Genomic DNA, 13,341 nt, shown 5'->3' on the forward strand with positions numbered 1-13,341 from the left:
TGACAGCAACAGAGAGTGATGTACATAAAAAGGAAACTGTGCGGTAACCTATGAAGCTGATATGTCATGCTAATAGGTAATTTTAGTCCAGCACCCACCCTGACCACACTCTGCCAGTAAAGTCAGGCAAATAATAAACTGAAGAATTAAACCATTCTTAGAAGTAAGTGACAGCTCTGGCTTTACAGTATCTGGAGAAGAAAACCCACAGCTCCTCAGTTTGGCATCTTACAAAGCAAACAGCCTCAAGTGCTGTAGCAGACAATAGATTTTTTGAAGTCAGTACCTCACAACAGTGCTGCCTCTTTTCTCTGTGTGACAGAAGCGTTGCTTATTCCTCTTATAGCAGTGGTTTATGTTTGCTTTATTTAAGAGACTAGCACTGTTCCCCCAAACTCAGTAAAAGGAAGCTAACCTTGAGAGCAAGGATTTCTGAAATGGAAACAGTCTGTATCCTACTTACAGCAGTCCCCTCCGATGCTGCGGATCATGCTCCAGCTGCACAGCCTCCTGCATTTGGAAAAAAAAGCCACTGTTATTTCAAGGAAAAATTAGGTGGTCAGTCCTGATTTGATGTGGTGGCGACTATGGCGTTGTGGGTGTATTTTTTAAAATTTTGGTTTCTATACAGAGATATCCTTGTTCTCTGCTTAGAGAGAGGAGAATGTTTGAAAGTATCTCTTTACCTGAGTAGCTGAATCTGTTTCCTATTTCCAAGGAGAGATTGGCAACTAGTTGAAGAGCGAGACAGGTTCTCAGAAAAACAGGGAAGTAAATTCAAGCAAGAAATGTTAGCTTTTTTCAGAGGCGTATTTTACAGTTTAGTTTGGCTACCAGTGATTGAAGAGAGAAATGATTTCTGGGAATAGTTTTGTGGCTGTCAGCCTTTTGCCTACCATATTGTCAATCAGATTATCACAGCTGAGGATAGATGCATAATTTTCAAAGCAAAGAAAAGTAAGGAAGCATTAACCTCTTTTTAACCCTGGATGGCTAAATGTGTCACAGTGACTGCTAGCCCTGGAATCTGGCAACGCTGCCTAAGTACTATTGTCGCTGATTTCAGGATACGTAAAACATCTGCATGCTAGTTTGTGGCATCTGCTGTAGGACCTATAGCGCAGAAATTATGTGACTCTCGTCTTCCTTCCAAAATCTCATTTGTTCAAATAATTGCTTTTGGAAAAGAATCTTGCTTTGAAGCTTAGTAGCATTTTTCTTTTTTTCTTAACAAGAAGAAAGATAGTTTATATATGAAAGTGCTTTTCTGGGAGAAGCAGGCGATGCTGTAAGTAATGTTCCCTGGTAAGACCTGTGATCTTTTTTTGAATGGATTATGGATTATCTTGTGGTAGATAGCTCTCTTCATAGAAAATGAACTGTCTGACTGCTCCATTTGACTTTGCATTCGTTTGCCTTTGTTTACAGGGACCATATTTATACTGTTGATATGGACGCATCACATGCAGAAGAAATTTATTTTAGCAAAGTAAGTAGCTTTTATCGTCATCCAGAAACCAAGGACACTAGAACAAGCTTCAAATAAATAGGAAGATGACATTGTTTCAAACAACTTGGCAGCGCTGCTGTAAAAACCATAATAAGCAAGTAAGATGGCATTGCTAATCAGATTTGGGGAAGGCTAGAACAGCAATCATGTCCTCTGTGAATTTGTGATAAGTGATTTAGCTGGGCTGATAAGCAATCCATACTGAAATACAGTAGGGTCTGTGATGGAACATCTGTCAAACATCTATTCATTTATATTCAGCAGTTTTCTATAACAGCTATGCTATCCCAATTAAGTATACTGAAACTTTCATCATAAAAAGCAAGTGCTATTTGCATATTTTCATGCATACAAATTTTATTCACTCATACAAGTACTCACTAAATAAAACCTCCTTAGAACATCACTTTGTAGATGTGTTCACGTTACCTCCATAGGAAGTTACATTCGGTGTAAGAAGAGCTTTGTCTGCATTATGATATTGTATATTAACGTAAACTTATTAGAAATAATATCCCTGCAGCTTCTTTGCATCACATATATGTTGTACAGTATGTACCAACCACAGCCTTGGCCTAGCAGATCATAACAAATTTGGACATTGGATGAATTCCACTGTAGGAGAGGAGAGATTTCAGTATAACTATGAATGATGCTGAGGATGAGCTTATGACCAATTACTCATCAGAAAGCAAGGGTGCGGGCTTGTAATGGAAATAAACATGCATGGTTGTTCTTTCCGTTTGGGGACCTTCATGAATGCACAGTGCCTCAGTTTACTGATCAAAGGCACTGTCAGGACTGTTGTGGCTGTAGTATCTGAGATGTTACTCTCTTAGGCCATGGGTTTTTAAATAAAGTTTTATTTTAATTAATCAGCCCACCACATTTCACCACTCCTGAAACTCACTGAAAAAGGGTCCAGGCTGAGATTTACCTGTAAATGTTCTGGAGGAAGAGTGTTGGCAGGTAAAGTCAATAGGGTCTAGATAGGTGGAGGGCTTCCTGAACCTGTTAACTGACTTGAAGTGATAAGAATTACCTGAATTTTTTTTCTTTGCTGTTCTAAAATTTTGTCTTCCAGAATGCATATTTCATACCTAGTTGGGGTTTATAGTCCAAAAATGTTCTCTTCTGATTTGCAGAACCATATCAAATTAAAAGAAGAGAACATCTAGTGCTTTTAAGAAAAGTGCTCATACTTTTGAATTTGACCCTATTGCTGAATTCTGTTGATTTCGGCTTTAAAAAAAAGGGGATAGGTTTCTAGTTTATTGAATAGATAGCAACACGAAATTAAGTGAATGCTCCATATCACTGATCTCTTGTTGTACTGGTGAATTAATCATGGAGAAAGGGTGCAGAGAGCTTTCAATAAATATATGTTCAACAGCCAGTCTCCCTGAAGGAACTTCTGAAATGAAATGCAACAACCTCTGGGTTCTAATTGATTTCTTGCTTGATCCTTGCAGAAATTGACGTGGAAATCTAGACAAGCTGATGTAGACACATGCAGAATGAAGGGAAAACATAAGGTATGCAATTTTATTTTATTCTGCATCTGCCACTTTAGTTTAGTTGCTTCACTATTATCTCAGGCTGCTGTCTGTGATGTGGAATGGATCATGCCATTCACTTCTTGCCAGTAATTGCTTTTTCCATCAATGTACTGAAGGCTTTAATTTGCAAAAATAGTTTACTTTTAATGTGATAAACATTATGACAGTAGCCGCAGCAATATCCTGAAATGCTTAAAGCGCAAGGGATTTTGGACATAATGCTTGGTGTACAGATTTTATTTGCCACTGCCTCAAAAGCTAAATGCTCCTATCCGTCCTCCTGCAGGAATTTACTGAGAAGTTGGTGTAAAGCATCAGAAGGCATGAATTTGTACATTTGTGGAAGTACTCTTTCTCACACCGATGTTACCCCACTGTAACCTATGGCTAGTACTAGTGATACCAGCATTAGCTGCAGACTCTGATTCTTTACATCTGCTTCGCCTTCTGATTACAGAGGCTTTATGCCAATACTTGCCTTGGTGATGCTGCTGTATTGCAGCAACATAGATGAGAAGATAAGACTCTTAAAGAAAGCAAGAGCATTCAAACAAAATCCACTTACATGTACAACAGCAAAATCTGGACTATAATATGAGTATCCTACCTTTAGTTCTTTGTAACCATTTATAAACCACTAGAATATAAATCAATTGCATCTTGCTCATTGTCAGTTAAACATAGTTGAAATAAAGCCCAGAATATCACAGTGGCTACCAGCCAATTTCATTTTAGACCTGACAATGAAATATCACAGCATAAAAATAAAACCAGACACCCAAAATGCATTAGCTGAGATACTTTTTATTATTTTTCTTCAGGATGAATGTCATAATTTTATTAAGGTTCTCCTAAAAAGAAATGAGGACACATTGTTTATCTGTGGAACAAATGCATTCAACCCTTCTTGCAGGAACTACAAGGTATGTGACCTGTTTGTGGGATTTCATTTATGCCTTTCTGTTTGATTTATGGTGACTATGCTGGCAGCAGCACGAGGTTGTCATTCAACGATGCATCGTTTAACTCTGTAGCGTTTATCCCAACCTGTTTCAATGCTACAGAGCTCTATGTTGATTGCATTTCTGAGGACTGCTCAGATTGATTGACTTCTTCTTCACAATTCCTGCACCATCAGAGTTTATAGCCACTTTGCATTGCCCTCCATAGGGGCAGAGTCCTTCAGAACCCTGCCTGGAGTTGCGGTCACTCCTCAGAAAGTTACTGAGCTTGTCACTGACACCGACATCAAGTCATAGGCTAATGCTGAGGGTTACCTCTAGGGCAGCACTTTTTAAAAGTCTCTGTTGTGCTGTTCTTAATCCCAAAGCTAGTTCTTATGATGCTTGAGAGCTTAGCACATCAAAATCTGGGAAGATTAGTGTTGGGCACCCAGCAGATATGGAAGCTGTGGAGATCCCATGGCATTGTGTACTGTAAAAGTGATTGGCAGCAGATCTCCACAGGGAAAGGCACAGCAGGATAGTGATGTATTCCTCACTAGCTCAGGATCCACAGAGCCAAAACATAATCTAGAGCAGCGTAGAAAACTGTGCCGGCCCATCAATACTCCACATTAATTCCTTGACCCCAATTTCTTCCTCTGACATAGTGTGTCACTGTCATCTGCATTTTAACAGGGCCCGAATATTTCAAATATTTCCCATTTTCTCAGGCTTGCACCACTATAATCTGATATAACCCCCTACAGTGAATGTCTCTGGAGTAGCTTTGAAATTAATTCACTTAGGGCCTTCATATCCAGACTCTGCTTTTACAGGGCACTGCTGTGTCCCACAGGTCATTTCTCATCCTTCTGCAGGAAGAAGGAAATTCAGCTTTGCTATGCTGCTTCTGATAAAGTCATGACACAGTTCTTATTCATTTCTTTGGGTTCAGAGTTATTGTAAAAAACAGGAAAAGCATCCAGGAAAACAACTTCCTTAGTGGTGTTTGCTGTGACTGTTGCTCTTCCTTTATTTTTCTGTAGTGCTACTTTACCTTGTTTAGCCGCTGTGATAGCTATAGTTTAGGAAACACTGGAGGAAGCTTAGTGTAGTCTTTTCTTTCAGTCTTTGAAGGAAGAATCAGATTTGAATAAAAATACAGGCCTGCGTCATGGTTACTGTGTGGTACAGGAGCTGCTCTGGTAACAGCCAATTCTAATTTTCTTTCTTTCATTTCATCCCGCTCCTGGGATGCAATGGAGCTTCTTGTTCCCAGTGCTGCATTTAGTCTTCCAGCACGGGTTGTCATTTTTTAGCTCTCAATGCCATTAATGCAGCTCACAAATCTCAACTAGTCCCCTTGCTAGAAAGCAATCCTTCAGCACAAATACACATTTCCTTGGCATCCTGATGTGAGGGATATAAATGTCCCTCCTTACCTTTACTGCAGGTGTTCCATACCCTGTGATTCTTAGCCTCTGCAGACTGCCTCACCTGTTGCTGAGCTGCGAGGGCTCGGTAGTGGTACCTCAGAGAGTTAGCAAAAGGTCTCTCCAACACCTGCCCTGGCATTTCCTTCATGTATTTCTGTGTTATATAGAGAGAGCACTAATGATGTGCCAAATGGGAAAAAGGGCTGTCCCTCCACACTGCCAACGGAATGTGGATGAGCCTGGGATGTGGGGCTCAGTGCAGGGAAAGTTGCTCAGGACTGTAACTCATTTCCTCTCACTAGCACGTGAGATGCTTTTCAGCCCTTCAGTAAACACAACTAATTCCCTTCAGAGTGGATTTTGACAGGAAGGATACATGATAGAAAACAAATTATGACAAATCATCCCCTGGAGGACTTGGGTGCTGTAATATACGAGCTAAAAGTTGATTGGAGTAGTTGATGGTGCCGAGTAGTTTATTTTTCAGGATCTGTGAATCTGTACCATATGTGATTTATACACTATGAGCTGCTCAAGTTACTTAAATATGCTAGAAAGATTTTTATCCCCCAAATATGGTAGCATAGGAGTCTCAAAGAGGTAAAAGCTGTACCTTTCCCCTGTAGCTCACCAAATTCTCTTGAACTGAGCATAAAGCTGATCTGTGTATTTATGTCATTAGCAGTGCCCTGGGTGAATTTATTTCCCAGGAGTTACACTTAAGCCTCAGATTTTACAATTCCTGCACAGATTAATTCTTGCCTGATGGTAAGAGGATTTCTCCGTGACACAGACTCAACTAATACAGTAAGACTTGGAGAGCATCCTTCTGAGTATGTAAATCAAGGAAGAGAGCACCACTGTTGAGACTAGAGCAGAAGGATCTCCGGACTTTGGAGAGAAAAATGCACACACAGATAATTGTCCTAGTGTTGTTTCTTTTGACTGCTGTTCCTTGCAGTCTTTTCTGTGTATAAGAGCGCTTCTGTTGGATCACTGTTGAGGATAAATTTTGAATCCTTGCCAGAACCACAGACCACATAGCCTGCTACAGTTCAACAGGAAGCTTGTGTACAGATAAAATATAGACTGAAGACTTTTGTAAAATGTGTCAGGGTAAGAGTGATTAGCTCCAAAAGAATGCTTGACTTATTGGATGTACTTTCTTCAGATAGATTTTATTTTAACACCGTGATTTTTGTTAGATTTTTAATTCACAGTCAGTTAGAGAAACGACCTTTCTCTCTGCCCAGAAAAGAAGAAACACTGTCGCAAGCCTCATCTTGGGTAAGAAGTTTTGTTCCTCTTTCTGAGGAGCTCTCATTCGTTTTTCAGATGGATACCCTGGAGTTCCTGGGAGATGAATTCAGTGGAATGGCCAGGTGCCCCTATGATGCAAAGCATGCCAACGTTGCATTGTTCGCAGGTAAAGTGACAGAGATAAACCTTTTGTTTTCTGTCCTGCAGCCCACGCTTTTGAGTCCAGAATGTCAAAATTTAAAACATACCAAAGGGGATTAATAATTACTAAAAACAAGAGGCATAAGGAAATCATGAGCACGGAAGTCTTCCCATCTCTGGAATTAACTTCACTACCATAAACATTGCCTAAAGCCTCAGTTTCCTGGTTCAATATTTCAGTGTTTCCTGGATTCTTGATAATTTGATGCCAGACCAGTGTGAGGCACCATTTCTGGCAGCATCCGGCTTCTGTGAAAGTCAAGAAAAGTCAGGGCTTGTGTGAACTTTAATGAGTGGGCAGGATGTTCTCTTTCACAGCTCTAAACTCAAATTAACCTTCATAACAAAAGGAAGTTAGGGAACATGCTTGTTGTCCCCTTTTCTAGATCTAGGAGGAAAGGGATGGTGATTTTATTTTAAAGCAGAAAACATCCCTGTGTGGTGTTAGCAGCTGTAGTAGATAAAGGTCACAAGTGTGGTTAGTAATGATTTATGCTGCATGCAGCAGAATACAGTTAACTGATTTCTACTACAAAAGTTTAAAAAAGTGAGTTCTTAATAATGATGTTAATTTTGGTTGTGGAATGCTGTTTTTGTACCTCTCTTCATGAATTCCTGGTTAAATTGTTTCTTTATTGAACTTCTCTTAGTGTGAATTTTGATGATCTTTTCTTAGATTGGGATGTAAAATAAGTGTAAAGATAATACAGAAATCACTCATAATAACGTCAGTCCTGTTCACCAGGCGTGATACTAGAAAGCAGAGTCTGGGTTGCTATGTAGAAGTATTTTATCCAATCCTTTGAAGATTTAAGATTATGCAAGTATTCCAGCCACTCTCAACTGTGTCTGTAGCCGAAGGGTTGTATGAAGCACTACTGTAATTTGAGGTGGTATCATCTGACTTATAAAGGAGAGATTTTATAGCAGGTTGCAATTTTTTTTTTTACTATAGTGTAAGTAAGTGAGTCCTTTTGATTCCAAACTAATGGTGATGATGGTGATGGTAGACAGTATGAGAGGGAATGGCCTCAAGCTCCACCAGGGGAGGTTTAGGCTAGACATTAGGAAAAAGTTTTCCCAGAAAGGGTCATTGGTCCCTGGCAGAGGCTGCCCAGGGAGGGGGTTGAGTCCCCTTCCCTGGAGGGGTTTAAGGGACGGGTGGACGAGGTGCTGAGGGACATGGGTTAGTGTTTGATCGGAATGGTTGGACTCGATGATCCGGTGGGTCTCTTCCAACCTGGTTATTCTATGATTCTATGATTTCTTAATTACAGCCAAAAGAATGCAATGTAGAAATTCTCTGATTGTAGCAGGTAATTCGTAACCCATGTAAGGACTGAGATACCTTCAGGGAAAGATTTATCCTGTATGTCTGAGATTCCCTATCCTTAGGACAGTCTCACTCACACTTCAGAAGGGTCTTTCTCACTATACTGGCCAAGGAAGCATTTATGACCAGTTTAGCGTAAATATTTACTTTGCTGAAGTTTGGTACGATGACTTCCAGTTTGCCACTGAAGAGATCCTTGCATTATTTGAAAGTAAAATGAATATCTATAGAAATTATCATGATGATTCAGAATAAATTTGATACTCTCCAGATAAATTCTTGCAGAATATACCCTGTAAATTTGCTTGCTTTGGAAAAGCACTGTTTCGTATGCCATACATATTGGTACTTGCAATAACTTTTCAGAATGCAGGGAAAAGCAGTTTCATAGACGTTTAGGGCACTAATCCAACTCATTTGAGTCTGTTGGGTGTACTTACATGAATATGGCAGCCTGTAGCTATTACAGGTGATATGTGTGTATTGTAATTGGTGACATGGCCTTCAGGAACTTGGCAGGAAAGAAAATAAATGTGTGATTGTGTTAACATAAGTTCATACATCCATATCTAAACTGTTCACCTTTTTATTATATTTTAAAATTGTTTTTAGTATCAGCTGGTTTTGTAATTATCTTTTTTTTGGTTTGGCTGAGAACAAAAAATTAAATAGCCAAATAAAGAGGGGAATTTTGAGGCTCAGAACAAAGAGTACAGTCCTGCTAATAGAAAACAGCCTGATTTTTAAACCTTGAGCTGAAATCAAACATTGTCCTTGAGGAGAGCTCAACCAATAGGAGCTCTCTGCTTTGTTCTGAGTGGATCCTCAGCGCTGGTGCCTTCGTGACCCAGCCCCCAGCAGATTCTCTGTCCAAGGAGATGTAGGCCATTTGGACTTTTATGTAGACACAGCAGAGACACAAGTTTCCATCCTTGTGCCATCATGCATGTTGTGTTCCAAGATCTGTCTCACACATGAAAACAGCCCTGTACAGTTACCATGACCTGCAAAGGGACTGGACAACAAATACAATTTTAAAATATTATTGGAGCTCATGCTTTTACCTCCTGATAGTTTTGCATCTTTTGCTTTTCCTTGGGGTGCCATTTTGTAGACCCTTCCTTGTCACTTGTCATCCAGTTCCTTAAGAGAGAGGAATGCATCATTCATGTGGGAAATGCCTAAACCGCATTTTGGAAAAGAAACTTTGATAGGCAGTCCTCCTCCATCTCTTTGCATCCCTGTTCCACCTCAGCTTCCTGCACACTATTTGATTTTTTGCTAGTGATCTTTGGCAGAGGAGAAGTGCTCTCAAAAAGAGAAGTTGGCATAAATGTCAATTAGTTGACAGTCCCTCAGTCTTGTCTGGTTTGTCCTCCCGATTAGAACTAGCAGTTCTATTGTGGCTTTTATTTTGCTCACATACATAAGCAGAATTTATAAACGTTGAACCAGAGCCACGTGCAGGGAAACTGGGTAGGGTAGTTCAGTATGATTTACCTAAACTGGAGAAAATTACTCCATAAGGTTTCTTCTCCAACAGCATCCTTCTTAAATTATAATTTTGAAAATTGGTGACTTCCTTTTTCAGTGCTCAGCCCTGTTTATCTAGGATTTTTTCCCTTCAGTGCTCCTAAGGAGATTGTGATGATTTCACTTGCCCCATCTCATTTGACTGATGAGACTAAGTAATTATATTGTTTCTAATGCTCCTCCCCTCTTGTTTCTTCTTTCCATCCTCCCCAGAGGGAAAACTGTATTCTGCCACAGTGACCGACTTCCTTGCAATCGATGCAGTCATATACCGGAGCCTTGGAGACAGCCCAACTCTGCGGACAGTCAAACATGACTCAAAGTGGTTGAAAGGTAGATAAATAAACAAAGTGAAAAAAAAGCAGCATCTTTGATGAGAGTCTTGGATTTCTGACAGACTTCTCTGTCATTTCATTTCACCAGCGCTTTCTGGCAGCAAGAAGGAACTAAATTAAACCTCTTACTTACACTGATCTGTTTATCTCTTTCCCTTTCTCCTGACCCCAAGTTAGAGGACCTGACAGAATCTGTGAGCATGGTAAATCAGAATATATATTCCAGCAAGCTTTTCAAGCTGAAATCCATCAGTTTACAGCTGTTGGATGTAAAGGTTGGAACTTGAAGGGCTTGATGTGCTTGGGCTGTGTTTGAAAATATTCCTGCCCCGGGACTATGTTAGGTAACAGGCAAGGCTTCATGAAATACACTGGATTTGTCCTGTAACATTAAGATTCATCAATGAAAATAAAATTATGTGGATATCACACAAAGCCTTTCTTTTATAGTTCTTGGGAACTGTGCAATTGCCATTGAATTAGGCAATTTCTGTACCCTAAATGCCCTCATTGTTAAGAACGGTGCTGTTTAGCTTCACGTAGGCGTTATGAATAGTTAGCATTTGGAGTGATTTTAACAGGGAGCAAAGCCATAGTTTTGAAGTCTTTTTTCTGTGCGCAGAAATGTTTTGCCAGGTGTCAACTTTAGCTGTCCCACTTTGCTTGCTGCTACAGACACATGTGGGCAGAAACAGTTACGTGGTTTGTTATTCTCTCCACACACAGCCTGCATGCCATAAAGAGCACTGCCTGGACCCCTCAGGCACGGCATAATGTATTGCCTCTTTACCTTTCCTCGTGCACCACGCAGGGCAGATGTATTAGTGGCAACACTTAACTGACTTGCAGGGGCATTGCATAGACTTGTCCCCAGCCATCCTGTCCCCAGACAGCAATTCTTCTACAATAATAATATTATTTGTTCTCAGAACAGAGCAAATTTGCCTGATGCAGGCATTTCACCTCTGGATATTGGGTGTGAGCATATTTGCCTTCTTTTTGCGTGCTATATGCCGTACGTGGTGCCTAAATAGGATGTCTTGCATTTTTTCCTAGAACCATACTTTGTCCAGGCAGTGGACTATGGCAATTACATTTACTTCTTCTTCCGGGAAATCGCAGTGGAGTACAACAGCATGGGAAAGGTAAGGGCAAGAAATATCGCCTTGAATGGCTCTGTCAGAGTTAGGAGGAGGAAAGCATACGCTGTTCTAGGGCCGGCGCTGTTGTGAGTGACCTTGAAATGAGAACCATAAATCATGATGACAAGGTCATCATTTTGAGAAGATTCCTATCGCTCAAGCCAAAAGGTTGGTTGGAGTGAAACATTGCACTTGTCTTGAAAGGAAACGGGGTGGTTTCTTACAGTGAGGGTGTATGCTGGAATCTCTTTTCTCAAATCATAAAAAACACAAGCAAATGTAGTTATTTCAGCATAGTAGGTAACTTTTTCAAATGGTTTCCAAACCAGGGAGATATTTTTCTTCAAAAAATCAATTGGAGTGCTGAGTAAACAGGGTCAGGAATTCTGTGCTCTGCCATTTTGCAAAGAATAATTAAACACTTTCTACATTTTTGCTAATTTCACAATAGCTTTCTGAATAAGCAGTCAGAAAAGCCGACCGAGGTCACAAAGGTGGAGGGCAGGAATAAAAGCCCAGCAAGATTTGCATAGTTTTTAAATGCTGAAAACACAAGAGTCAGGGCAGGCAGCGTGGGCTGCGGGGATTGTGAATATAAAATGTGCTTTTGTTTGAGGAAATAGAAAGCTAAGCAGTCTGTATGGAAACGAGTTTGTATGAGTTGAGAACAGATCTCCTGAAGGATTTATAGCTGTACAGCAAATGCCACAGCCTTATCTTTTGTAGCACACGCTTCCAAAGCTGAGGTTTTTTCTGTGTTTCTTATTTGTCACAGATTATGGAAACATGGGATTAAATTAAGCACTTTGCTGTGTTATTCCAAACGTTTTAAAAGCAGAATTCCAATAAAGTCTTTTACTTCAAACAAACATTTCATTTTCTCCATTATTTTTTCTCTACTCCTTCCAGGTAGTTTTCCCAAGGGTGGCTCAGGTTTGCAAAAATGACATGGGAGGATCTCAGAGAGTGCTGGAAAAACAGTGGACTTCCTTTCTCAAGGCTCGTTTGAACTGCTCAGTTCCTGGCGATTCACACTTCTACTTTAACATACTGCAAGCAGTTACAGATGTTATCCATTTCAATGGAAGGGATGTTGTTTTAGCAACCTTCTCAACTCCGTATAATAGGTAATAGGTGCCATAACCTTTTACCTCCTGTTTCCTTTATGTTTTGCTTTTCACTGCATGTTCTTTTTACTTTATGAAGGTACAAGAAGTGATTGCTCATACAGTGTAATTAATTACGTACTACGTGCTTACTGATAGTTGTGTTGTGTGTTAAGAGACATGGTATTGCTTACTGCATTTTATATCTGATAATTTAGAGCAGCTTTCAACCATTTACTATCTAGACATGTTCCTTGTACATATTTTTCTTTACATGGGAGTAATTCAGACCGGCCACCAAGAGGTTTTGCAGAGTGTAGCTTGCAGAATGTCATTCTAAAGAGAAAATAATTTTTTTTTCTCATAAAGACTTGGTCTGTCCTGTTTACATCTAAACTCCAAGAAACATGTTAGTACTCCTTCCATGCATTTCATGCATCCTTAATGACTTGCATTTTCTCCTGGGAGAGCCAAGATCCTACACTGTCCTGCTGACTGGAGGAGAGTCGCCAGAACATCTGTATTTCATTGTTTGTGTAGTTTTCCAAAAGCATCGGTTCATCTGCAAAGAATTTATTACCATCACACATTATAACATGTTTCTCCAGAAGCTGTTAGAAGAGTAACTGTATCTAATTATCGAGGTCTCCCAGAGAAGTTAAAAAAATAATACCATTCTAATTAAAAAATGTATTGCTATTTCACAGAATGAGGCTTGAGCTGAAAGAGGGTTTTGTTGGTTTTTTTTTTACTGAAATTCATCTGGTTTTGCTGTGTGCTCGCCACCTCTTGTCAAAGCCTGACCTCAGTGAGGTCGTGCACAGAACTGACTTCAAATGAGAGTAAGCTCAGGGCTGTAGTGTATAATCGCTGCCTTTGACATCAAAACATTAGGAATTGCAAAGGAAAAATTATGCCACTAATAGGGAATACAGGCTTAAATTAAAAAGATCTGTCTTTATGCAAACGTGGCTTACTAAAA

The 13,341-nt window shown here is 39.9% G+C and overlaps 1 protein-coding gene across 6 annotated transcripts in view; it reads left to right on the forward strand.

Annotated features, from left to right (window-relative positions):
• Positions 1-13,341, forward strand: part of SEMA6A (semaphorin 6A) — a 116,898-nt gene that overhangs the window by 59,388 nt on the left and 44,169 nt on the right. For all 6 annotated transcript variants that reach the window (XM_069880964.1, XM_069880969.1, XM_069880970.1 and 3 more), the window contains exons 4-10: positions 1,429-1,489; positions 2,983-3,045; positions 3,891-3,992; positions 6,785-6,875; positions 9,990-10,109; positions 11,168-11,256; positions 12,163-12,380. In XM_069880964.1, coding sequence (XP_069737065.1) covers positions 1,429-1,489; positions 2,983-3,045; positions 3,891-3,992; positions 6,785-6,875; positions 9,990-10,109; positions 11,168-11,256; positions 12,163-12,380 — 744 coding nt within the window. The remainder of the gene's footprint in view (positions 1-1,428; positions 1,490-2,982; positions 3,046-3,890; positions 3,993-6,784; positions 6,876-9,989; positions 10,110-11,167; positions 11,257-12,162; positions 12,381-13,341) is intronic.

Source organism: Phaenicophaeus curvirostris, chromosome Z (genome assembly GCF_032191515.1).
Source record: "Phaenicophaeus curvirostris isolate KB17595 chromosome Z, BPBGC_Pcur_1.0, whole genome shotgun sequence".
NCBI lineage: Eukaryota > Metazoa > Chordata > Aves > Cuculiformes > Cuculidae > Phaenicophaeus > Phaenicophaeus curvirostris.